Below are 21,907 nucleotides of genomic sequence, written 5' to 3'. Positions count from 1 at the left end.
TATGTGTGTGTTTGTTTGTTTAATTGTGCGCTGCCGTCTGTCCTTCACTTCTTTGCGCACGTATTTGCACATAAGCGTGAGGGATTCACGGTTTTATAAGGAATAGTTTGGCTCCGTCTGCCTGGGTGTTGCCGGGCCAGGTTGGGGATGACAACAGAGCGCCCGTGTGGCGAACGGAACGGCCACACGCATTCAAGCAGCGCTGCCGACGGTACGTTTGACCAGCCAGACACCGCCGTATTGCTCTACGGCGGTCTGCCACCGATGCCGAAGCCGTCAGTGCAGCGAGGCGAAGGCTCCATGGAGCGAGAATTTGACCAGGCCGCGGTGTCACCGAGCCCGGTGGCGGCGGTTGCCGCTTCCAGTGTGGTAGGCGGAGATACATCACCTGGGAGTTCCCCACACATTGGGGTGCATGAAGCAGATGACCCCACGAAAAATTTTGATAACAGCACCGAAGAAGAGCATATGGATCTTTTCATTTCCGCGATGAGTCCGCAAAATTGTGTAGATCGTCCACAACGAAGGGCACGAGGTGCTCTCATGCCGCCTCTCCCCTCCCCTGGTGAGGCAGACGCGGGTGCCATGATGCAGTCGGAGATGCACACGACCCCAATGACCAAAACGCATACGCCAGACTTGCGAGTTACGATGTACGAAAACCAAGAGCTGCGAAGGGAGCTTGCTACCGTGAGAGCATCTCTGCGGCAGGCGCTACAAACAATAGAGACTCGTGAGTTGGAGTGTGTTGAGCTTCACCGACTTGTAGATGAGATGCAGGCCCAACTGAATGGTCTAAAGCCAGAAGCCAATCTCAGGCCAACGCAGACGGATGCGCAGGGGAATGGAGAAGGAAGTACCCGGCCTGAAAAGTCCGCATTCAAACTTCAAGCGACAAAAGACACAACGGGGCCTCAAATAATTGGGAAGTATGAGAGCAAAGAAGAGTGGAGGATGACACCCAGCAGAGAGCTTTTTGCCGCGGAGGTAAAGCATGACGCTCACACAGAGGCATCTACCACCACTGCCATTGCCGCTGTCAAGATGAATGCGACGGATGCCCCCACCACTGTGGAGGAGACGATCTCAATGGGGCAGTTATGTGAGGAACGGGATCGGTTGGCAAAGGAGCTCGCGCAAACAAAGATTGTCGTTGCAGAGCAGGAGACCGTTTTAGACCGCCTTGGGCTGCGATTCCCGTACCCGGGCGCGCTGGTGGCCGCAGCGCGTCGCACCATCCCCGCGTTTGAGCCGCTGCGGAAGTCACGCAAACAAAAGCCGGGGCCTCTTGTGGTTGATCGCACGACGCAAATGAGGGGAGAGCGAGCCGAACGAAGGGAGTGATGAAGAGCGAAACAAGAGACGGACGGGTGCGGCATCAACGGCTGGCTGTTTCCACCTTTTCTTTTCTTTTATTTCTATGTGTTTATTCTCCGTTTGGTGCGGCTATTCCGTTGGACTCCTCCGACTCAACGTTTCTCCGCATTCGACGACGGCTCCACCACTTTTGGCCCAAATGTCACAACAACGAACGAAGAGGTAACATCTACATCTTGATATTGTACATTCCACGGTGGCGGAGAGAAAAAGAGAGAACGGGGAAGTTTGGATCCTCTCTTTTTCTCCCTTTTCTTATTTCTCTCTGTGTGCGTGTTTGATTTTATTCCGCCTGATTCCTCCCCGCCAGCAGTCCAGCATGCCACCAGCGTTTATGGCAGCAACGGGAAGTAAATTGCGTGTCTGTATCGTTTCACTCTTTTGCTACGTTTATTTGTTTTCTTTTTTCTATCATGGCAGCAAGGAGAGGAAGAAGAGGAAGAGGAAGTACAGTTGAGCAAAGTAATTGGAGAGGGAACATTATAAAAAAAAGGAAAAAAAGAAAATTTTAAGAAAGTGACACAGAAACAGTGAATTATTCAGTGGAGAGTATACTCACAGTGCACACACACACACACACACAAATATATCTAAATATACACGAATAATATTTACGGTGTCGGTAAAAAAAAACACTTAATTGAAATAATTTGTACTCACAGGGAGTGCCTCTCTTAACTTTTGATTCCTTGACGACAGTTGTGGTATTGTTCTCCCGCAGAGTATGATGGAAGAAAGGTACAATCCATTCACTGGCTACCAGACGCCGCGGCATCAACAACAGAGTTATCGCCACAACGGCGGTGCTATGAGCCGTGGGGGCTGGGGAGAGAGAGTCGATGCTCCAGCTGACAAGATGAAGCCAGTCGATTGGACAAGGGTAAAACTCGTGCCAGGCAGCTGGAAGGTGCTGGACACAAAAGCTATTCATCGTGCGGCACACGCAAAGGCGGAGGTTGTTCCAGCCAAACAACTCACAGAAGAGGAGTCCAACGAGTGGCGAGAAACGCACACGATCTCCATCTTTGGAGAAGGATGCCCGCCACCCCTGTCCAACTTTGATCAGCTCTCCGCATTTGTACCGGCATATCTGCAAAAGAAACTTACTGCACAGGGATTTACTTCCCCTACGGCGGTGCAGGCGCAAGCATGGCCCATTTTGCTGCGTGGCCGCGATATGGTGGGGGTGGCAAAAACAGGTTCTGGCAAAACACTTGCATTTATGGTTCCTGCGCTCGCTCATATTGCGATGCAGGAACCACTGCGGACCGGTGATGGCCCAATGGTGGTTGTTCTTGCTCCCACCCGCGAGCTCGCCCAGCAAATTGAACAGGAGACGAAAAAAGTTCTTCCCCACGATTTGCGGTGCGGTTGTGTGTACGGTGGAGCACCAAAGGGGCCACAGCTGGGGATTCTGCGCAACGGTGTGCACATCCTTGTTGCGACGCCGGGACGACTAATTGATTTCTTAGAGATCAAGCGGGTCAATTTTTTCCGTGTGACGTATCTTGTACTAGACGAGGCCGATCGTATGCTCGATATGGGGTTTGAGCCGCAGGTGCGCGCTATATGTGGCCAAATACGCCCCGATCGTCAGACGCTGATGTTTTCGGCAACATGGCCGAAAGAAATTCAAAGACTGGCGGCGGAATTTCAAAAAGATTGGATTCGCATCAACGTGGGAAGCACGGAGCTTTTGGCGAACAAAGATGTGACACAGCACTTTATTCTCACCCAGGAACACGCGAAGATGGAGGAACTGAAAAAACTCCTGGCAAATCATCGCAACCAGCGTGTGTTGATATTCTGCAAGACGAAGCGAACCGCCGATGATTTGGAGTGGCAACTGAAGCGATGGGGATATGATGCCATGGCTATCCACGGCGACAAGGAGCAGCGACAGCGCGAGTTTATTCTGGAGCGTTTCAGAAAGGACCCAAGACTCTGCCTCGTGGCGACAGATGTTGCCGCGCGGGGACTCGATATAAAAGAGCTGGAGACTGTCATAAACTATGACTTTCCAATGCAGATTGACGATTACGTGCATCGCATTGGCCGCACAGGACGCGCAGGGGCAAAAGGAGAGGCGTTCACACTCATCACGAAGAGGGAGCAGCAGATTACACCGGCGGTAGTCACAGAACTTATTGCGATTGTTGACCGAGCGCAGCAGCAGGTTCCCGACTGGCTCCGTGAATGGGGTGAGCAAAGGCCGCGCTATCAGGTGATGAAGCGCAACCGCAACATGATGGGGTTTGGCAGCAGCCGGCACATGCCGGCTCTGTACAACGGCAACCGCGCCTCGTTTGACGCAGCGGGTGGTGGTCATCCGGGGAATAATAATGGAACTGCCGGCAACAAGCGAGGTGGGGAGGGCGGTGTGTTTGGCCTCGCACGCCACGGCAGCAATGGCGCCGCCCCCTTCTCATCCTCCCGGATTGAGTACAAGCGGTTTGACGACAGCGACGATGACGATGGTGCCGCCCCACCAGCGAAGAAACGTTCAAAGTAAAAAAAAGTAATTTAAAGAAAAAGTGAGGAGAAACAAACACACACACACAAAAAAAAAAATGACAGGAGATGTGAAGTGGGGGGGCTGTGGGGAACGGGGAAGGGGCAGAGCAAAGAGACTGATCGCTTAAGAAGGCAGTAATTCTTTTTTTTTCTTAGTAATTTTTTTGTTTGTTTGTTTGTTTTGAATTTATTTATTTCCCGCTTAACGCCCATCTTACTCCCGTGTAAAATGAAATCTCGTGGCCGCACGCTCGGCACATGTCTGTCTGCCGGCCCCCTCTTATAATTTACTCCACACCGCCTTGTCTTGAGATGTCGGTGGACGTTTTGTGGAAAGAAGGCGACGACAACAACAAAAAAAAAAAAAGGGAAGACACGAACGGAGGAAGAAGAAACAGAAGAAGGGGGTGGAGGTGTCATGTGGTGTCGAACACGTCTTACACAAACGCTGCGTTGCCTTTGTCACTTACCTGTCCTTTCCCTCATTTTATTCCTTCACCCACTTACTTTTTCCTTTTGTATGCCTTTTGGTGTTGTTGTTGTTTTTTGCCTTTTTTTCCATCTCTCTCTGCCGCCGATTGCGCCCGTTCTTTTTGTTGTTGTTCTTGTTGGCTGGCACAAGTTATTCCTGCCGTGTCCGTGTTTTATTTATTTTATTTTTTTCTTTTCTCTTATGTATTTTTTTGATTATAATTTGTTGTTGTTTGTTGTTGTTGCTGTTTTCTGTGTGTGAGAATTGCAGGTAGATATGAATCAGCTGGTGGTTTTTTTGGACATTGACAACACGCTGTACAGCGGGGAGGAGTACCATTCCTTGGCGGAGCAGATACGAGACGGCCTTGTAGAGTACGTTGGGAATTGGCTGCAGCTCACACCACAAGAGTCAGAGGCGTATGTTGTGCATTGCTTTGAGAAGTATGGTCTGACCATCGCTGGGCTGATGCATGAACAAAAAGGGTTTGACGCCGAAGCTGCCACGGATTTTTTGTACAGTCACTGTGACTTTAGCCATCTGCAGGAGAACCCCCGGCTCCGGGAGATGTTGTCTCGCCTCAGGAGGAATCATCACCTCTACTTCTTCACAAACGCCTCACGAAGGCACGCCACAACAGTGTTGCAAGCACTCGGCCTCAGCAGTGATGAGTTTCGTATGAGTGGCTTCACTTATGAGGATCAGTGGGCGCAAACAGCGCCGGTGCCATGTAATAAGCCCATGCGAAATGCATACATTGCTGTCATAAAAGTTCTGAAGAAATGGCTGCAGGACGCCGAGTGGGTAACCGCAGAATGCATGGTAATGGTTGATGATAGCGCCTGCAACCTCATTGAGCCACTGGCGCTGGGATTGAACGCCGTGTGGGTCTCTCATGGTCATCCCATCTCTGATGTTCTTGCGGAGAAAATGAATACTGGGAGACTTTTCTGCATTACTGACATTATAGAGCTTGAGGATATCATTAAACAAATCACAATTAACCGAGAAAATTGAATACTTTCTTTATACATGAACTTATTTAACAAATGACATTTGATTTCGTTTGTGAGAATTGCTTCTTTTGTTTGCGTTTTTCGGTCTGTAATGAAAATGGGATCTTTTGGGTCTTTTATCTCCTCTTCTCCCTTTTTGCCTTTTTTTGTTTGTTTGTGTGCGTGTGTGCATGGGAGGGCACGAGGTTGGTTGAGTGGCGGCCTCATCCATTTTTTTCACGGGTTTCTTTTTTTTTTTTTTTTTCTCTCTCTCTCTTTTCTTTGTGCTCCTGCTGATGTTGTTGACATCTCTTTTCTCTTCCTGAATGTGACTTCCTGCATTGGGGGGTTGTTTGGAAAGCAAGTATGCTTTGTTGTTGTTGTTGTTGTTGTGCGCCTGTGAGGAGGGGCGGCCGCTCCGCCTCACCACACCACATGTGTGGGCCGCGAAGCAACAACACGCATTCACAATGCTGCAATGCTAAGACACGACTGCATGCAAACATGTACGCGAGGAAAAAAAAAAAAGATAATAACATTGCGGGGAAAAATGAGACGGCAGAAAAAAGGGGACTGAAGTGAATTTGTGACGTTACACACACACACACACACACAGTGAGACGCATCGATACATGTAGGTTGGCGTCCATACTACTCTGAGTCGTCCCCAATGTAGTTACGGTTATTATTTACTGCGTTTTCCGTTTGGATTTGTGTCTGTTCCTTTTTACTTCTCCTTGAAGTTTGTTTGTTGTTGTTGTTTTTCTCTGTGTACGCAAGAAAAGTTGGAAAAGCAAAATCCCAACGATAACAATAAATAAATAAATAAATAAAAGGAAAAAAGCAAGGAAAACAAAGGAGGGGGTTAAAGGGATAAGCTCGACCATGCGCTCATCAGGGAGGAAGATGTGTCGTACTCTTCTTTTTAACTCGTTATTTATGTTATTACTGCTGCTTGGCGCCGCGACTCCGGCGAGTGCCTCGGTTCACTTTGTGCTGAAGGACACGCACCCTGTCTGCTTCGTGGAGGAGGTAGACGAGAGCACGCGGGTCGTTTCCGGCGAGTACACGCGTGCTCCGGGGGCTGCGGCCAACGTCCCTGCCCGCATCGTTGTGAGGGACCCCAACGGCGAGGAAGTGTCAAGCAACGGGCTAATGGTGGGGGCGCACGCATTCACAGCACCCGTGGGCGAGGACACATCTGGCCAGTACATGTTGTGTGTGCATGTGACGGAGAGGGGTTGGGAGGCACAATCCGAGGCGCAAGGCATCCTCGTGGAGTTCAGAACGGATCAGAAGTCCAGCATTATTCCAGAGACGGAGATGCCAATGCTTAAGCGTCAGAAGGTGGACGGCCTGGAGGTTTTTACATTCCGCGACTTTGGTGGGGAGCAGAAGGACATTCTGCGGCCAGCAGAGTACATTCGACGCGTTGAGGGGGCGTTATCGACACTGATCACGCTTGTTTCAGACACGCACGGTGAGATCGAACACCTTGTGGGTCGCTTCAAACGCATGCGACGCACCTCCGAGAGCACCTACACGAGAATATGGGCCTTTGGTATAATCACCGTCCTAGTCATGGTGGTGGTCACGTGGCTGCAGTTCACGTTCCTCAAATCCACCCTGCGGCAGAAAAAATTGGTGTAGAGGAGAGCACGCAGCAGCGCACCGTTTTATTTTATCCCCACCACCGCCACCATCGCCGTCGCACACACACACACACACACACACACACATACGAGGACTTCAATAAAGAGACGCCTTGCTGTTAAGGAAGAGACAGGGGGATTGCAACAGAAACAAACGCAAACAAGACCCAGACGGAATCAGGTATGAAAAGAGGAGAGGAAAGAAGAAAAGGCAAGAGGAAACGAAAAAGAAGAAGAAAGAAACAACAACACGAAGAGTATATATATATATATATATATATACATTTTACGTGGGACGGTGAAAAGGCACCTGCGTGCTTGCAATGTTAAGTGGGGATGGCGAGTGTGCGTCTGCACGTTTTGCATCCCGCTTCGCTAAATGTGCCGCACAAAAATTGCCTCTTGTATCACAAGCAACGTCCCACAAAAAATGTATCATCGCCACAGTCACGAAGTAGCTGATGGAAGGTACAAACAAACGAAGAGTACACTTTAAAAAAAGAAAAAAATGAGATTTTGTTTGCCTCCATCTTACATTAAATTTCAGTTAACGCCCTTCTTTCCATTTTATTTTTTCTCTTTAATCACTTATAAAGCCCCTTTACATCATTCAGGTGAATAATAGACATTGGGCACTTTATTGCCCATTCCAGTCTGGTAAAAACAACCACAAAAAAAAAGAAAAGAAACACGTCAAATAACTCAACGATGGACACGAATTCATCATCTTCTGCCGTGATGAAGCAATGAGCCTCCGTGTCTGAAATTTTCATTGCAGGCGATGAGCTTGACCGGAAACACAAATCACTCCACTCTGACAGCACACCCCACAATGATCCCTGGCAACTGCGTGTTTGCGGCAAGGTGTGATGAGACACAAATGGATCGCTGACACTGAGCATTCCACTTGCATGAGAACACGTTTATTAAATTGACTCTCTGAAATGTACCCTCTCCTCCCTCCTTTTCCTCCCTACCTTTCTTTGCCACCAAACGGCATGCATTCATTCCCATGCAATGATTACAAAAGCAATTCCATCATTATGCTGGCGAGAGGCGCTCTGTGACGAGAAGCTGATTGACTACAAAACCAAGATCTGCAATGAGAGGAGCTGCGCTCCTGCAGCGACGCTGTATTTAATCCCGCCCCGACTGGCCACAACGTGCCCGAGGCGTTTCATGTGCAGCGGAGATCAGCACCACCTTGTTTGTTTGTTTTGTTTGTTTGTTTTTGCAGGGCCTGGCAGCTCGTAAATTACGGGGTTTTTTTTTTCTCTCTTTTGGCTTTTGGTTTTTGGCCTTCCTAATTTATCTGGAGGGGCCCCATTGATTCTGTTAGCTGGAGGGGTGCCTGCAATTGTCAAAGGCACAACGCGCTGTGCTTGGACGTGTTACACTGTGCGCAGAAGTGTTTTCTTTTCTCCCCTTTTAGGACCTTTTATTATTATTTTTTTTCTGGCGCGGGGAATTGTTTTTGAATTTCTGGCGGGGCCTTTTTAAGTTTCCAACAACAATGCCCAAAATCCGACCGGGTATGAGGCGCCCACCACCGGGTTTTGAGCTCATCAACGACAAGCTTGACGAGTACGACACGGAGATGCGAATTGTGATGGCCGATGATCCGCAGCAGGCGCAGCTCCCCGCAAGATCCCGCAAAGCGAAGCGGGGCGGCGTCGCAACGGGCAGCACGAAGGAGGACGTGAAGGAAGGAAAAGGCGCGAGTGAGGCTGAACTGGGAAATTCGGAGAAGCCTGTCCCACCGCTCTGGCGCGTCGCCCGCATCAACCGAGAGCGCACTCGCTACGTTTTTGATGCCTGTTATCACGAGAAGACTGTATCGACCGATGTTTTGAATTACTGCTGTGAGATGAATTTTATTGACGCTGGGCTTGTGCGGCGATGGAAACTCCCGGGGTATGAGCAACTGTGTTGCACCGCGTGCTGCGTCCCCGGCACGGCGAGTGCGGCGGCGCGCACGGTGAACAAGCATACCAACCGTCACAGTCACGGCAGGCGTGAAGGCAATGGCGGCGAGGAGCGTGCGGAGGGCACATGCATTTGCCGCGTGCCGGCGGAGCAACGACGGGTGAAGCGGCTTGAGGGGTGCACAGTATGCGGCTGCACGGGCTGTGGGTCCGGCGAGAAGAGGAAGCGGGATCCAGTGAAGGAACAAGCCAAGGATGCACCAGCGGCGGTGGTCATGCGTGTTGAGGAAGAACCGAAAAGCTAGGAGAAAAACCGACGGTTAGTACCAGTCATTGCCAGACGTCTGTTGGTTTAAGATTAGTTCTGCTGTTGGTGTCATCTTTCTGATATTGATATCGTTAACGATTTTATTTTTGGCTATCTTTTTTTCTCATTTCTTTTTTTTCTTTCTTCCTACCCCTTTCCCTGTAGCACAGTTTTCTTGGCAGTAAGCATGAACGCAATGAATAGTCGTGCCGTGTTCTACCGGTGAAGAAGGATCTGAGACTGCGGTGGTTGATGCCGCACGAATGCGGAATGCCATGCCCAACAGGCGGTTACATCCTGCTTTAGCGTGATGAAGCAATGAGCCTCCGTTTCTGAAATTTTCATTGCATGCGATGAGATTGACCGGAAACACAAATCACTCCACTCTGACAGCACACCCCACACTGCTCCCTGGCAACTGCGTGTTTGCGGCAAGGTGTGATGAGACACAAATGGATCGCTGACACTGAGCATTCCACTTGCATGAGAACACGTTTATTAAATTGACTCTCTGAAATGTACCCTCTCCTCCCTCCTTTTCCTCCCTACCTTTCTTTGCCACCAAACGGCGTGCATTCATTCCCATGCAATGATTACAAAAGCAATTCCATCATTATGCTGGCGAGAGGCGCTCTGTGACGAGAAGCTGATTGACTACAAAACCAAGATCTGCAATGAGAGGAGCTGCGCTCCTGCAGCGACGCTGTATTTAATCCCGCCCCGACTGGCCACAACGTGCCCGAGGCGTTTCATGTGCAGCGGAGATCAGCACCACCTTGTTTGTCTGTTTTTTGTTTTTTTTTTTGCAGGGCCTGACAGCTCGTAAATTACGAGGGTTTTTTCCTTTCTCTCTTGTTCTCCGTGTGAATTATTTTGTCTTCATGGTGTTCCATTTGGATTGGGCAAAAGTTTTTTGTGTTTCACTGCTTTATTTTTATTTTTTCCTGTGGGGATAGGTGTTCCCATTTTGGTGCCGACAAGGCCGTTGGGATAGGCTGTGCGTAGAGAATTTTCTTCTTTTCCTGTGATTTCTCCAAAATGGAAGACGGGGAAGCTCTTGACCTGCAGGATGCACTGAAGCCGGAAGTGAAGGAGCGTCCGGTGCGGCTGATAAAAATTGAACGGCATGATGGCACAAAGGCGTTTTTGAACTCGGTGATAGAGATGGCGCAGGTGGTGCTTGACAACATGCCGCCAGACGCCTGCTACAAAGATATCGCCATTAAATTAAAGACCAAACTTGACGAGGTGGAGAAAGGCACATGGCACGTCATTGTAGGGTCCCACTTTGGGGCAAATGTGACGAATGATTCCGAGACACTCGTGAATTTCAAGATTGACGAGATGCACATTTTGTTGTTCCGCTCTGGTCCACCGGAGCGTCCAATGAGTCTTAATGACGAGGGGTCGTAGACGCGTGGAAGGAAAGTGGTGATGGACAGATGAATGCGCAGCCAACTTATTTGTGTGTGTTTGTATGTATGGCGGTGAGGACTGGCGAAAGCGGGGACTTACTGTACTAATACTACTTCTGCTGCGACGACAAGGACGACTATGATGATGTAGCCATTATTAATGTATGTATGCTCTTTAAAAAAGGTTTATAGAGCGCACCCTTCTTCCCCACTCTTCCTTTCTTTTCCCTGTTGAGGGGGAAGCGGATGGTGTTTGGGGAAAGAAAAGAAGGTGCGTCGACGCCTTCGCTCCGCACGTGCGGTTTGAGCGGTGTGGACTTTTTGTTGTTTTTTTCTCTCTTTACGTGTTTTTTTTTTTTTTTTTTTGGTTTGAGGTTCCACCACACCTTGTGCTGACTGCTCCTTTTCTCTCTTTTTTTTTTTTTTTTTGGTTTGCTTTTCCCGTAGCAAAGTTCCGCCTGGCAATTTTTTCACGTCGCTGCCGCTTGGGGATTTTCTTTTTTCAGAGCCCACACACGCACACACAAATTTATACAATTGATCTTGTTCGTTTTGTTGTTGTTTTTTCCGTCAAGCCGTCGTCGTTTTTCCTTTTGTCCGCATTGGTCCTGAAGGGAGGGAGGGGGCAGACATGAAGGAGCAGCACCCACGGCAGCAGCAACAGGAGCCGCAGAAGAAAAAAAAACTCAAGTCGTTTGGGAAAAATGGGCGCGAGTTAAGAAGGAGGACGAAGTGCGATGATGACGGGAATTGGGTGGCGGTGAACCACCAGGACACATTACGGCAGATGCCCTGCCCCGCGCTGGAGCGGTACTACCGCGACCTGCAGCTCCTCCGCACCCCGGCAGAGTGGGATGCCGAGTTGTCTCTCTTCCGGAAGCCACTTCCGACGACGGTTTGGATAAACGACACAGACCCGCTTGCGGGCGAGGTGCGGCGCTACTTTGAGTCGATGGACTGCTCGCTTGTGGAGCCCATTCCGTGGTACCCTCTTCCCGGCATGGCGTGGCGGATTTTGGCGGACAAGACGGAGTTTCGTAAGCGACCGGAGATGCAGGCGCTGCGGCGATTCATGATTCAACAGACGGCGTTAGGGACTATTTCTCGGCAGGAAGAAGTCTCAATGCTGCCGCCGTTCCTCCTGGACATTCAGCCGACCGATAAGTGCCTTGACATGTGCGCCTCGCCTGGATCCAAGACGGCCCAAATTCTTGTTGCGTTGGGAAGGCACAAGGTGGTGCCGGTGGATTCAGATGCGTCGCCGTTTACTTTTGACTACGAGAGTGAAGGCCTTGTGATGGCAAATGAAATCGACACAAAGCGGGCCAACATGTTGGTGCATCAAGTGAAACGGCTGCGGTTGCTTTTTCCCTTTGCCCTCTTCACAAATCATGATGCACGGTATTTCCCCAATGTGAAGTGTGCGGCGTCCTTGGTAGGCAATGCCGATGAGGATCTTCGCTTCGACAAGATCCTTTGCGATGTTGTGTGCTCTGGTGATGGCACCATTCGAAAAGCGCCGCATATCTTTAAAATCTGGTCTCCCCGGGAAGCCATTATCCTTCAGAAGACACAAATCCAAATTGCCTTGCGCGCCTGTCACTTGTCTCGAGTAGGGGGTCGTGTTGTGTACAGCACCTGCTCTATGAATCCTATTGAGAACGAAGCGGTGGTAGCGCAGATTGTGCACCGCACTCGAGGAGCCATGAAACTCGTTGATGCACGTTCGCTTCTGCCAGGCTTGCAGTGCGCTCCGGGTCTGCAGCGTTGGGTTGTAACTAATTTTAAGGGGGAATTGGTTGTGGCACCGTCGGATGAGGCGCACGAGGCCCTTTTTCCTCCAAATACCCCGGGAGCGTACGCCTCCGCTGCCGTGAATGAATTGGACCTCCGTCTCTGCATGCGACTGTATCCCTCTCACTGCGGTGGTGGTGCTTTCTTCATTGCTGTGCTGGATAAAGTGAAGGAGTTTCGCCTGCAGAAACGTGAAGAGAGCGCTGCGGCGGAGCTGGACGGTCGAAATATTAATGATTGTGAGAAAGGAGAGGGCTCCGGCAGCGATAATAGCAGCAAAGGGGCAACCGCAGGAGAGAGGAAGCGGACGGAAGTTAGGGCAGGGAAGTTGGTCGAGGAGGAAGGCGGCGTCACTCCCGAGAAGCGAGTTCCTCCCACGTACGTGACGGCGCCAGCAGCGATCACGGACGTGGTGAGAAACTTCTATCAAGTGAAGGACTTTCCTTTCCAACAACTTGTCGTGCGCACTGCGACAGGGCAGCGTGAGTTGAATCTTTCAGTCAGTTCGACCTGCTCTATCGTCTCCTCCTCGGCATTGGATGTCCTGCAGAGGAATACTGATTCTCTCCTCGTGGTGTCTGCGGGCCTTCGCGTGTTTGCCCATGAGAACCTTGACAAGGGCTGGCGCATTGCGAATGAGTCCTCCATTCTTTTTGCAAAGGTGATGCGCCAGTCACCGCGACTGCTGCGGGTTCCCGTGAGTTTTGTGGAGCGTCTTCTCTCCGGTGGGAAGTTGAAGGACGTTCTTTTCACCGACATTGACGACGATGCACTGCGGACGCGACTCGAATCGATGGATGTTGGCACCGTTCTGCTGGAGATTGACTGCCCCGCTGCTGTGGGCGGGGTTTTTTATTCCGTTGCCTTGCGGGCACGCACCCGTCTGCAGATGCTGGTAGACCACGAGGATGTCGTCGGGCTGAAGCTGCGGCTGGGCATCGCCGCCGAGCCACCAGTGAACGAGCCCGTCGCCGTAATGTGACGCCTGACGCTTCGGCCTGTTTAATTTCTCCCCTGCGTTTTGTTTGTGTGCGTATGACCCCCGAAGAATCGGGCGTCTGTGTGTCGCCGGGAACGACGGCGGCCGACGAGGAGGAAAAAGGACGTTTTTGTTTTTGTTTTTGTTTTTTTGAGGAAAGACCTGAAAGGAATGCGGCCATCGGCCGGGCACCCTCACACCACTCCGTAGGTGCATGTGTGCCCCCGTCGCACGTCCTGTGGCTGTTGGCTGCGAGGGGAAATGCGGTCAAATCCAACAAACAAACGAATAAAAAAGAGGAAGGACTAAAAAAAAAAAAAAAAGAACAGTAAATTGTGTTTCCCTTGCCGCTTCTTGTCTCTCTCCTCCCCCATTTTTCCTCATTGCTGCCGTGATCACTACTTCCATCTTTTTTTTTAATCAAATGCCCCGCCCCGTTGCATAATTTGGTGCGGGCTTTTCAGGTGCAAGTGAGCGCTCATCCAATTCACCCAGTCACTTGCACAATTGGCACGTTCACCGTCGTGAAGAACAAAAAGACGGAAAGGAATAAGGATAAATAATAATAACAGTAATAATGAATGATTCGAACTGCTTCCCTTTCACAAAGCTTTCCGTACAGGCTCAGTATGAACGCGTGCAGCGTGAATTCTCCCTGTTGCTGCGTCAGGAGGACCCACGAAGTATTAGTTTTGCCACATCGCTGAAAAATAGGCATAAAAACCGTTACTTGGACATCTTGGCCAATGAGGCAACTCTTTACCCCCAGGTCACGGATGCGCCTGGGGCGTCGACTCCATACTACATCAACGGCAACCTCATTGACCTTGACCTGCCCCACAAATTTGTGGCCTGTCAAGCGCCGGTGGTGCAGGGGATACCTGATTTCTTGGCGATGCTTTACGAAAAGAAAATAAGTCTTGTCATCATGGTCACAAAACTGGAGGAGGGAGGGTTTGTAAAGGCGGATCGCTACTGGCCCGAAGAGAGGGGGTCAGGATCCATTGCCGTCTCGGGCAACTGTGGACTCACGATTTCCGAGGACCCAGGAAAGGCGTACGAAGTGGAGGATGAATTGAAAATTACACGACGTTACTTGATTCTTCAGCGAGCGGATGAACCACCTCATAAGTTTACTCAGGTGCAGTACACCGGCTGGCCGGATCACGGGATACCACAATCTGCCACATCCCTTGAAGCGCTCCTTACCAATGTGAAGAATTCTCCTACGACCGTTCCAGTGGTTGTCCATTGTAGTGCTGGTATTGGCCGAACAGGGACACTGATTGGCGCCTATGCCGCATTAACTCATCTCGAACGCGGGACCCTGACCGACACGACGGTTTACGACGTTGTGTCAGCCATGCGGCGACAGCGTTTTGGAATGGTGCAACGGATGGAGCAGTACTTTGTCATTTACCTGACGTTGATGTGTCGACTTGGCGTCGATATCAAGGCACTTGTCGGTCTGTTGAATAGCAGGACTACAGCTGCTGCATCGACAGCAGCAGCAGGGGGAGGAGGAGAAGGGAGAAAAAGAAGTTCACAGAGATAAGAAAAGAAGAGAATTTCTTAAGAACATTCTCTATGCTTGTTGAAAGACCATATTGAGTAAACTTGCAGTCGTATTTATTTGTCTTGGTGTATTGCGTGTGTCTATTGAGGGAGCATTGCAGGCTTTACTGCTTTGTCCACACGGTGGGTAACTTGGCTCCCATCGTCGTTTTCTCCTCTCAGACGGACAGTAAAAGCAAAAAAAAGAAAAAAAAAACAGAAGAAAGAGGAAAAAATAAAAGAACCGAAGTCAGTGGTCTGCAGTGATGCACGGTGGAAATATTACTTTGGGCGCTCTGTTTGCACTACGGCATACGCACATTATCCTTCACGGTCTTTATTTTCTCCCTGTCGTGTTGTTGTTGTTGTTGTTTTTGTTTTTGCTGCCCCATTCTCTTTTGATTCTGCTACATGTCTTTTTCTCTACGAATATCCGCGGCAACAGCAAAAAAAAAAAAAAAAAGGAAAGAAAAAAAGAAAAGGTTCTGTTTGTGGAATTTGTTGTGCGTGCCACTTACGGTAAAAGTTGCGTCTCTTAGAGAGAGAGTGTGTGTGTGCGTGTGTGTGACAATTTATCTACATACTACCTCTCCACCTACATATATATATATATACACACATTACCAGGCAGGGCAACCTGTAGGAGCATGGCGGATAACAGTCCCGGAAGATTGTCTTCCGCAAGCCTCGTTGATCCTGCGATTGAGGCCTCATCGCTTTTGCAGCCAAGTAACGCGCGTCAGTCTCGACATTCAGGCCGCTCGTCGTCTGTGGAGACAAAGACGTCCGTGGTCGTTGTATCTCGCAGAGATAAAACTGCATCCTGGGGTTTTTTGACCTATAACAAGGTTTTCCCTTTACTTGTTGGCGAGGTGACGTCCGATGTGGCCGCTTTACTGAGGAAGGGAGACGAGATTGTTGAAATCAACAAGGTGGCACCAAAAAATTATGATCATGCCATTTATTTGTTTCAACGGGCCCGCTTGCATTTGGAGCTGCGTATACGCCGAACGGTTAGTCAAGAAAAACAAAGGCATCTTGCGCGCAATTACAGTATGGGAACATCAGATGTCGTGCCACATGCAGACGCTGCGGGCGAAGCGATGAAAAATTCCACGTCACCCCCTCCCACAGTAAATAAAAGCGCCACGGATGCCACGCTACCACCTTCTCATGAAACACCACATGTGGGCTTAGAGGTGGGGGCGTCGCGGTACCCTGCAAAGATGTCATTAGAAAAAATCCTGCGAGGGGGGAGAAAGAGGAGATTTGGTTGGGGTAATGCAGAGGTGGTGGATGGAACGCTCTCTCGTTCGCCGGAACATCCCTCTGTGGCTTTTAATGAAGACATCGAGAAGGTTTGGCGTCGTGTGTTCTCTAGAAAACGGGCCCGAGGCTGCAATATTCCAGCGAAGGGTCACTGCAGTGAAGTGAGTGAAGTTCTGCCGAGACCTGCACGACAGGCGATCTATGATCGTCGTAGTTGTCCCTTTTCCGCAGAGGAGGGGTTCACGTCGGAGTTTCACGACGCGGTGCAACATGTATTGACCGCGAACGCGTTGACGCATGGGCGAGAAGGTCATTCTCATGGCCTCGCCAAAGGAACCGTGACGACCAGCCCCGGCAGCCAACATCGCGATGTAGAGACGATGGTGGAAAGTATCAGGAGCAAGGAGCAGCTTCGCGATGAGGAGGTTGCCAAGTATAATGCGGCAAAGGGAGTGGCTCAGTGCCACAAGGAGCTGGAGGCAGTACACAATGCCATGCTGCGCGTGGCAGAGTCTCATTGTCTCATGCGGGAAGAAAGGCGATGCAATGAGGTGGAGAAGTACCGCCAGACAGAGTCGGCTGCAAGGATTTTTTTGGCCAACTACATGGAGGCGGTCTCATCGAGCAAACCGGTAGCGGGGACGAAGCGGCGGAGCCGTCGGGGGTATTCCCGCGACGGCATACACGACGCACAAAAGTATGAGCTTCGCTCCCCACCTTCTTCTGCGGCCGAAACTGCTTGTGATGGTAGCGCCACTTCGCCGCCTTCTTATCAGCTAGTATCTAGCAATGTTTTTTCTACAACTGAAAGAGTACGCCACGCTGGAGGTTTTTCGAGTCGTCTCTTGCGCTTGCCAACACCACCGCCTCCACCACCACCACCACCACCACCTCCTCCTCCTCCACCTCCTCCGCCACCCCCTTCTTCTTCTGGAGGATGAGCCTAGGAAACTGTTGATCTGCGCAACCGCACAGAAGGAGATGGCAGCGGCGCATTTAATTTGTTTTATGATCGTATACTTTATTTATTATGTTCAGAAAGAAAGAAGGAGGGTGAAAAAAGATACGGGAAGAGGGTAGCATGTGTTTTGCCGAGGGTTCTTCTGCTGAGTGTTGATCGCATCCCATCCTCTTCATTTTTGTTCTTTTTTATTTATTATTTCACAGCATGAGCCGCGTCGAGACTTCAATGGAGGCTGTTGTATATGAAGACGCCCCCGATGCGTCTGCAAGGCTGAAGCGATTAAAAGTGGCGATGCTGGCGTTTGCCGGGGTTCCTGCCACGATTCCCGCAGTGACTGCCATTCTCGTTCCTGTTGAGTTGTTGGCAGCGCCTTCTTCATCCTCTGGTTTGCGGCCGGCAACGCTGGCGAGAGAAACTGCAGAGAGTCGATTGCGTCAGGTGTGCGCAGATCGCGTACAAATTAGAAGGTGGCTACAACATGAACTCGGCATCACAATGGACGTATGGGTTGTGGTAACTGTTCTGCCACGTGACATTAACGAGTTGTCCTTACTAGCAAATTGGCAGATGGACCGACATCGATCGCCGTTGCGTCAAGCAGACGCTTTGTCGCTTTCACTGCAAGAAGTGGTGCTGCTGTGGGGGGATGGGAGGTGTCAGGCACCAATGCTTGAGAAGTTTCTGTTGCCGCATCAAAGCCTCCTTCTGGATGTGACGTGTTGTATTGGTGAAGGCGGTCGCCAGCTAGTCAATCCCGCCGTGTTCAGCCCCATACGGGCGAAGCAAATAGCGAAAGGCCGCACATGTGTGGTGGCATTTTATAGTGCCTGGCTGCCGTTGTCATTCAGTACGCGTGGCCTCGCACAATTGCAGCAACAATTTCGCGATATTGCCAGGCATGTTCTTTTACACATGAAACTACCGTTGTCCTGCCCCTACGGTGGGGAGGTTGGGGCGCTGCAGCAAAACCTCGTCAATGTGACCCTCACGCGTCGAAATAGAATTGCAGAAGAGGGGTCCGAGCAGAGATTGGCTGCTGCGCTGTTGGCGACCCGCTCGCTGAAGGATATATATAGTCTTGTGGGCGTTCTTTTTGGCAATCCGCTGGCGAATTACTACGGCGAGGCAATGGCGTTTTGTACCTCCGTGCAGAGGCGGCGACGAGCGGCGGGATTTTTTTGTTACCCCGCCAGTGTGGTGCTTGCGAAACCGGCTGGCGCCACTGGGGCGATGAGGCATGTCGATGATGTGTCCCCCGCTGAACCTCACCGAAGGCGAGGGCGAAAAGAGACGGCGACGGAGGCGGTGGATGAGGGACTGACGTGGTGTGAGGACACCGGGGTCTAAAGTTATTCCACCGCCTCCAATGCCACGTGTGACGCTGGAAGGGAAGCGATGCGGCCAACGAGGAAGGAACACCTCTGATGTACGTTGTTGTTGTTTCACTCATTCTTTTTTTTTTCTCTGTGTTCCTTTTTCATTGTTGTTTTGCTTCTCCCCCTTTTCTTTGTTTTTGTTTGTTTTTTTTTTTTCTCTCTCTCTCTCTCTCTCGTACCCCGGGGAAGCATAAATACACGCAGACGCAGACGCATACACCGATATAATAAAAATATATAAACATATATATTTACGTGTACCTGAGAACGAAAGAACGAAAAGAAAAGAAAAACAAAAAAAACAAAAAACAAAAGGAAAACAAAGAACCCCGAAAGCAAAGAAAAAGGAAAAGGAAATTTGAAAAAATAAAATAAAATATAAAATCATCCTAACGAGTGGTTAATAGCAAAAAAAAGAAAGAAGGAAAAAAGGGAAAAAAAAAAAAAAGGTAGGTGGTGAGTCAATATTGGGAAGGAAGAGAATTTTCAAAATTATAGACACAAAAACACACATCGAAGAAAAAACAGAGAAAAAAAAAAGAAAAGAAAAGGGGGACGAGAGGGAAGTTTGTTAAGGGCGGGTTTTGAGAAATGGATCAAGACCTGAAGTCCTCCAAGTACAAGGCCTACAACCTGGAGGTGTTGCCCGAGGCAGAGCTTTACAGTCAGCATACAGAGAACTTACATGGAGTTGCAGTGAACGGAATTCCACTTTATCCCAATGAAACGCCTGGGAATCCACGACTGAGCCGGTTTGTGGTGCAGGGATGTCAAGATGTTTGGGCTGCAGTAATCTTTGTTGCTATGCTTATTATGTCTGTGGCATGGGGTTCCGCAAATCTGGCGACGTATGAGCCTATTCCTTTAAATTCAACCGGGCACAGAACAATCGCCATAGATGCCAGCAATGTGAAGGTTTCCACATTTGTACTCTTGTTTGTTATCTTTGCCGTTTCTATCCTTGGAGCCTGCGGTTCACTGATGCTAATAGGTACGTTTCCGAGGCAGATTATCTTCATTGCGAACGTTATGACAGCCGTGTTAACTTTGGTTGGTGCAGTCGTGGCATTTATCTCCGGTGTCATTTTTGCCGGTTTCCTGCTCGTTATTGTATGTTTTTTTCAAGTTATTTGGCTGTACTTAGTGCGAGACCGTATTATGTTCTCTGCGGAGCTTCTCAAAGCCTCATCAGAAGTTCTTTCAAAATACAAAGCTGTGTTTTTATGTACGTTTTTCATGACTGCCACTTCTTTTGTTTACATGATATTTTGGAGTGCGATGTGTTTTCCCGCTGCTGACCGAACAAATGCCGGGTATGATAACGCGGGGGACGGATTTTTACTTACATTCTTCATGCTGCTTCTTTTTTGGGTTTCAGAGGTGGTGGCCAATGTCATTCATGTGACAACAGCCGGTGTAACAGCTACCTGGTACTTCGCGGGGGAAGGACGTATGCCAAAGAACCCGACAATTGCCTCTTTTAAGCGTGCCGTGACAACCAGTTTTGGATCTATTTGTTTTGGTTCTCTCATTGTCGCCGTCATACGCCTCTTACGATGGATTGTGGAAAGTACACGTGACAACCAGAACGAGTTTATTCACTGCGTCACAAGTTGCCTCTTGTCCTGCCTGGAATCGATATTGGAGTACTTTAATACGTACGCCTTTGTTCATGTTGCAGTGTATGGGTGTGGTTATATTGAGGCCGCCAAGCGAACCTGGCAGCTATGCAAACAGTGCTTTTTTGCCGCCTATTTTAATGATGCGCTTATTGGCCCCACATTGACTATTCTCTCCCTTGGTGTCTCGGCACTGATTGGCATTGTAGTGGGACTGGTATATACGTCCACCACTATTGGGGCGTTTTCCTTCCTGGGCGCGCTGATTGTGCATATACTCTTCTTTTCTGTGGTGGAAAGTGCAGTGACAACGCTCTTTGTCTGCTTTGCGGAGGTTCCGGAGGGACTGCAGTACTCCTCGCCAGAGCTATACGCCGCACTGCACCACGCAGACCAGAATGGCACGAACAACAACGCCGCCTCCCCATAGTGTGAAGGAAGGGGAACGAGGAGGAGGAAGAGGATTGGGGAGGGGGCGCGGGTCGCTGCCTCCCTTTTTTCTCTCTCTCTCTTTTTCTGCCACCCATCTTTTTTGCTTTGCGGAGCGAGGGAAGGACGACATCCATGCATTTATTTATCCCTACATGAATGGAATACGGTCCGGCACGTCCTGCAATATTTCCATCGAACATGCGAGGTGCCGCGGGAATCCTCCTCCCACCCTTCAGCTCAAGTGCGAGCGGAAGTGGCGGAAGGATGGGGTGGGTGTGTGGAGGAGGAGGAGGAGAAAATAAAAATAAAAGTGAAAATAAAAATAAAAATAAAAACAGACGTCATGAAAAAAAGAAGGAAGAGTAAAACAGTCACGTGCTGTTCACATGACAATGTCATGGGGGACGTCTGTTTAGCGCTTTTTCTTTTTTTATTATTATTATTTTCTTTTGCTTTTCGTTCGTTGTTTTTTGTTTTTGTTGGGAGGAGGGGAGGGAAGGAGAGGCACGTCGGGGAGGGGGGGGTTTGCCTCACGTCGCAGCGACACAACAACGAGAGGAAATGAAAATACGCGGAGGGGAGGGAAGTGAGGGTGGACGCACAGCGCGGCACGGTATGTGCGATGGAGAACGTGAAACAATTGATGGAAGTGAGTGAAGAAAAATAATATAACCAACATATATAAATACATACATATATATATATATATATGTGTGTAGTTATATTTATATATTCGTACTTATGTTTATTTTTATTTGAAGTCATATTTTATTTACGCTCGTTGTAAACCTTTTTCTTTCTTCCTTTTTTTTTGTTTTGTTCCTTTTTTTTTTTTTGTTTTTTTTTTTTTTTTTTTTTTTGTTTTTTTTGTTTTTTTTTTTTTGTTTTTTGAATTTGCGTATTTTATTAATATGAAAAAACTCTGCATGCCGTTTGCTGCCGTGCGCTCCCACAGTTAAAGGGGATAGGAGGAGGCAGGAGGCACACTACAAGCCGAGGATGTATAGCTTTTCTTACCACTCCCTTGCTCCCCCCCCTCCCTGTATGTTCTTGCGTGCGGAGTGGGAAAGGGTAGGCAGCAGGGGGCAAACAGTAGGGAAATAATAAAGAAAACCCGGCCGCATTGCATTGCAAGGTGAAGGAAGAAGAAAATGAAAGCTTAAAAAAAAAAAAAAAGATGAAAGTTTTAGTCGTAAATCTTGCCAATGTGATATCGGGTGTTTCTGTTGTTTTTTGCGAATGAAAAATACAGAGAGTGATGGT

General features: G+C 49.4%; 11 protein-coding genes across 11 annotated transcripts, besides 36 other annotated features; all 11 read left to right on the top strand.

Annotated features, from left to right (window-relative positions):
* Positions 1-27: part of a microsatellite that runs on past the window's edge.
* Positions 1-13,785: part of a sequence feature (areas merged during assembly that could not be assigned to a particular haplotype. This can correspond to areas where the two haplotypes were merged or to regions with more than two copies in the genome that were merged during assembly.) that runs on past the window's edge.
* Positions 148-1,344, top strand: Tc00.1047053510187.300 (hypothetical protein, conserved; the record flags this gene model as incomplete). The annotated part of the gene is made up of 1 exon (XM_816399.1): positions 148-1,344. One exon carries the CDS (start codon positions 148-150, stop codon positions 1,342-1,344), a length of 1,197 nt encoding a protein of 398 aa, XP_821492.1.
* Positions 1,941-1,960: a microsatellite.
* On the top strand, positions 2,102-3,889 carry Tc00.1047053510187.290 (ATP-dependent DEAD/H RNA helicase, putative; the record flags this gene model as incomplete). The annotated part of the gene is made up of 1 exon (XM_816398.1): positions 2,102-3,889. The coding sequence occupies one exon, from the start codon at positions 2,102-2,104 to the stop codon at positions 3,887-3,889; it is 1,788 nt and encodes a 595-aa protein (XP_821491.1).
* Positions 4,030-4,088: a microsatellite.
* Positions 4,534-4,554: a sequence feature (AT_rich).
* On the top strand, positions 4,640-5,380 carry Tc00.1047053510187.280 (hypothetical protein, conserved; the record flags this gene model as incomplete). The annotated part of the gene is made up of 1 exon (XM_816397.1): positions 4,640-5,380. The coding sequence occupies one exon, from the start codon at positions 4,640-4,642 to the stop codon at positions 5,378-5,380; it is 741 nt and encodes a 246-aa protein (XP_821490.1).
* Positions 5,603-5,642: a sequence feature (A-rich).
* Positions 5,730-5,751: a microsatellite.
* Positions 5,953-5,973: a microsatellite.
* Positions 6,171-6,192: a microsatellite.
* Positions 6,244-7,008, top strand: Tc00.1047053510187.270 (COP-coated vesicle membrane protein erv25 precursor, putative; the record flags this gene model as incomplete). Its single annotated transcript, XM_816396.1, has 1 exon — positions 6,244-7,008. One exon carries the CDS (start codon positions 6,244-6,246, stop codon positions 7,006-7,008), a length of 765 nt encoding a protein of 254 aa, XP_821489.1.
* Positions 7,070-7,100: a microsatellite.
* Positions 7,196-7,253: a sequence feature (T-rich).
* Positions 7,269-7,295: a microsatellite.
* Positions 8,215-8,241: a microsatellite.
* Positions 8,524-9,240, top strand: Tc00.1047053510187.260 (hypothetical protein, conserved; the record flags this gene model as incomplete). Its single annotated transcript, XM_816395.1, has 1 exon — positions 8,524-9,240. The coding sequence occupies one exon, from the start codon at positions 8,524-8,526 to the stop codon at positions 9,238-9,240; it is 717 nt and encodes a 238-aa protein (XP_821488.1).
* On the top strand, positions 10,281-10,655 carry Tc00.1047053510187.250 (hypothetical protein, conserved; the record flags this gene model as incomplete). The annotated part of the gene is made up of 1 exon (XM_816394.1): positions 10,281-10,655. One exon carries the CDS (start codon positions 10,281-10,283, stop codon positions 10,653-10,655), a length of 375 nt encoding a protein of 124 aa, XP_821487.1.
* Positions 10,976-11,023: a sequence feature (A-rich).
* On the top strand, positions 11,289-13,433 carry Tc00.1047053510187.240 (hypothetical protein, conserved; the record flags this gene model as incomplete). Its single annotated transcript, XM_816393.1, has 1 exon — positions 11,289-13,433. The coding sequence occupies one exon, from the start codon at positions 11,289-11,291 to the stop codon at positions 13,431-13,433; it is 2,145 nt and encodes a 714-aa protein (XP_821486.1).
* Positions 13,557-13,580: a microsatellite.
* Positions 13,786-13,987: a sequence feature (areas merged during assembly that could not be assigned to a particular haplotype. This can correspond to areas where the two haplotypes were merged or to regions with more than two copies in the genome that were merged during assembly.).
* Positions 13,988-18,534: a sequence feature (areas merged during assembly that could not be assigned to a particular haplotype. This can correspond to areas where the two haplotypes were merged or to regions with more than two copies in the genome that were merged during assembly.).
* Tc00.1047053510187.234 (tyrosine specific protein phosphatase, putative) lies at positions 14,008-14,985 on the top strand (the record flags this gene model as incomplete). Its single annotated transcript, XM_816368.1, has 1 exon — positions 14,008-14,985. The coding sequence occupies one exon, from the start codon at positions 14,008-14,010 to the stop codon at positions 14,983-14,985; it is 978 nt and encodes a 325-aa protein (XP_821461.1).
* Positions 15,183-15,228: a sequence feature (T-rich).
* Positions 15,339-15,370: a microsatellite.
* Positions 15,431-15,465: a microsatellite.
* On the top strand, positions 15,632-17,194 carry Tc00.1047053510187.230 (formin, putative; the record flags this gene model as incomplete). The annotated part of the gene is made up of 1 exon (XM_816392.1): positions 15,632-17,194. One exon carries the CDS (start codon positions 15,632-15,634, stop codon positions 17,192-17,194), a length of 1,563 nt encoding a protein of 520 aa, XP_821485.1.
* Positions 17,108-17,172: a microsatellite.
* Tc00.1047053510187.220 (hypothetical protein, conserved) lies at positions 17,422-18,564 on the top strand (the record flags this gene model as incomplete). The annotated part of the gene is made up of 1 exon (XM_816391.1): positions 17,422-18,564. The coding sequence occupies one exon, from the start codon at positions 17,422-17,424 to the stop codon at positions 18,562-18,564; it is 1,143 nt and encodes a 380-aa protein (XP_821484.1).
* Positions 18,535-18,898: a sequence feature (areas merged during assembly that could not be assigned to a particular haplotype. This can correspond to areas where the two haplotypes were merged or to regions with more than two copies in the genome that were merged during assembly.).
* Positions 18,667-18,748: a sequence feature (A-rich).
* Positions 18,749-18,768: a microsatellite.
* Positions 18,816-18,847: a sequence feature (AT_rich).
* Positions 18,872-18,920: a sequence feature (T-rich).
* Positions 18,899-20,599: a sequence feature (areas merged during assembly that could not be assigned to a particular haplotype. This can correspond to areas where the two haplotypes were merged or to regions with more than two copies in the genome that were merged during assembly.).
* Positions 18,955-18,978: a sequence feature (AT_rich).
* Positions 19,002-19,041: a sequence feature (T-rich).
* Positions 19,109-19,144: a sequence feature (T-rich).
* Tc00.1047053510187.210 (hypothetical protein, conserved) lies at positions 19,185-20,642 on the top strand (the record flags this gene model as incomplete). Its single annotated transcript, XM_816390.1, has 1 exon — positions 19,185-20,642. The coding sequence occupies one exon, from the start codon at positions 19,185-19,187 to the stop codon at positions 20,640-20,642; it is 1,458 nt and encodes a 485-aa protein (XP_821483.1).
* Positions 20,600-20,958: a sequence feature (areas merged during assembly that could not be assigned to a particular haplotype. This can correspond to areas where the two haplotypes were merged or to regions with more than two copies in the genome that were merged during assembly.).
* Positions 20,940-20,979: a microsatellite.
* Positions 20,959-21,907: part of a sequence feature (areas merged during assembly that could not be assigned to a particular haplotype. This can correspond to areas where the two haplotypes were merged or to regions with more than two copies in the genome that were merged during assembly.) that runs on past the window's edge.
* Positions 21,070-21,090: a sequence feature (AT_rich).
* Positions 21,322-21,377: a microsatellite.
* Positions 21,435-21,534: a microsatellite.

Source organism: Trypanosoma cruzi, genomic scaffold (genome assembly GCF_000209065.1).
Source record: "Trypanosoma cruzi strain CL Brener 1047053516661 genomic scaffold, whole genome shotgun sequence".
In the NCBI taxonomy this organism is placed as follows: Eukaryota; Euglenozoa; class Kinetoplastea; order Trypanosomatida; family Trypanosomatidae; genus Trypanosoma; species Trypanosoma cruzi.
Note: the sequence above shows the minus strand (reverse complement) of the source record. Positions and strands in the feature narration are given on the sequence as shown.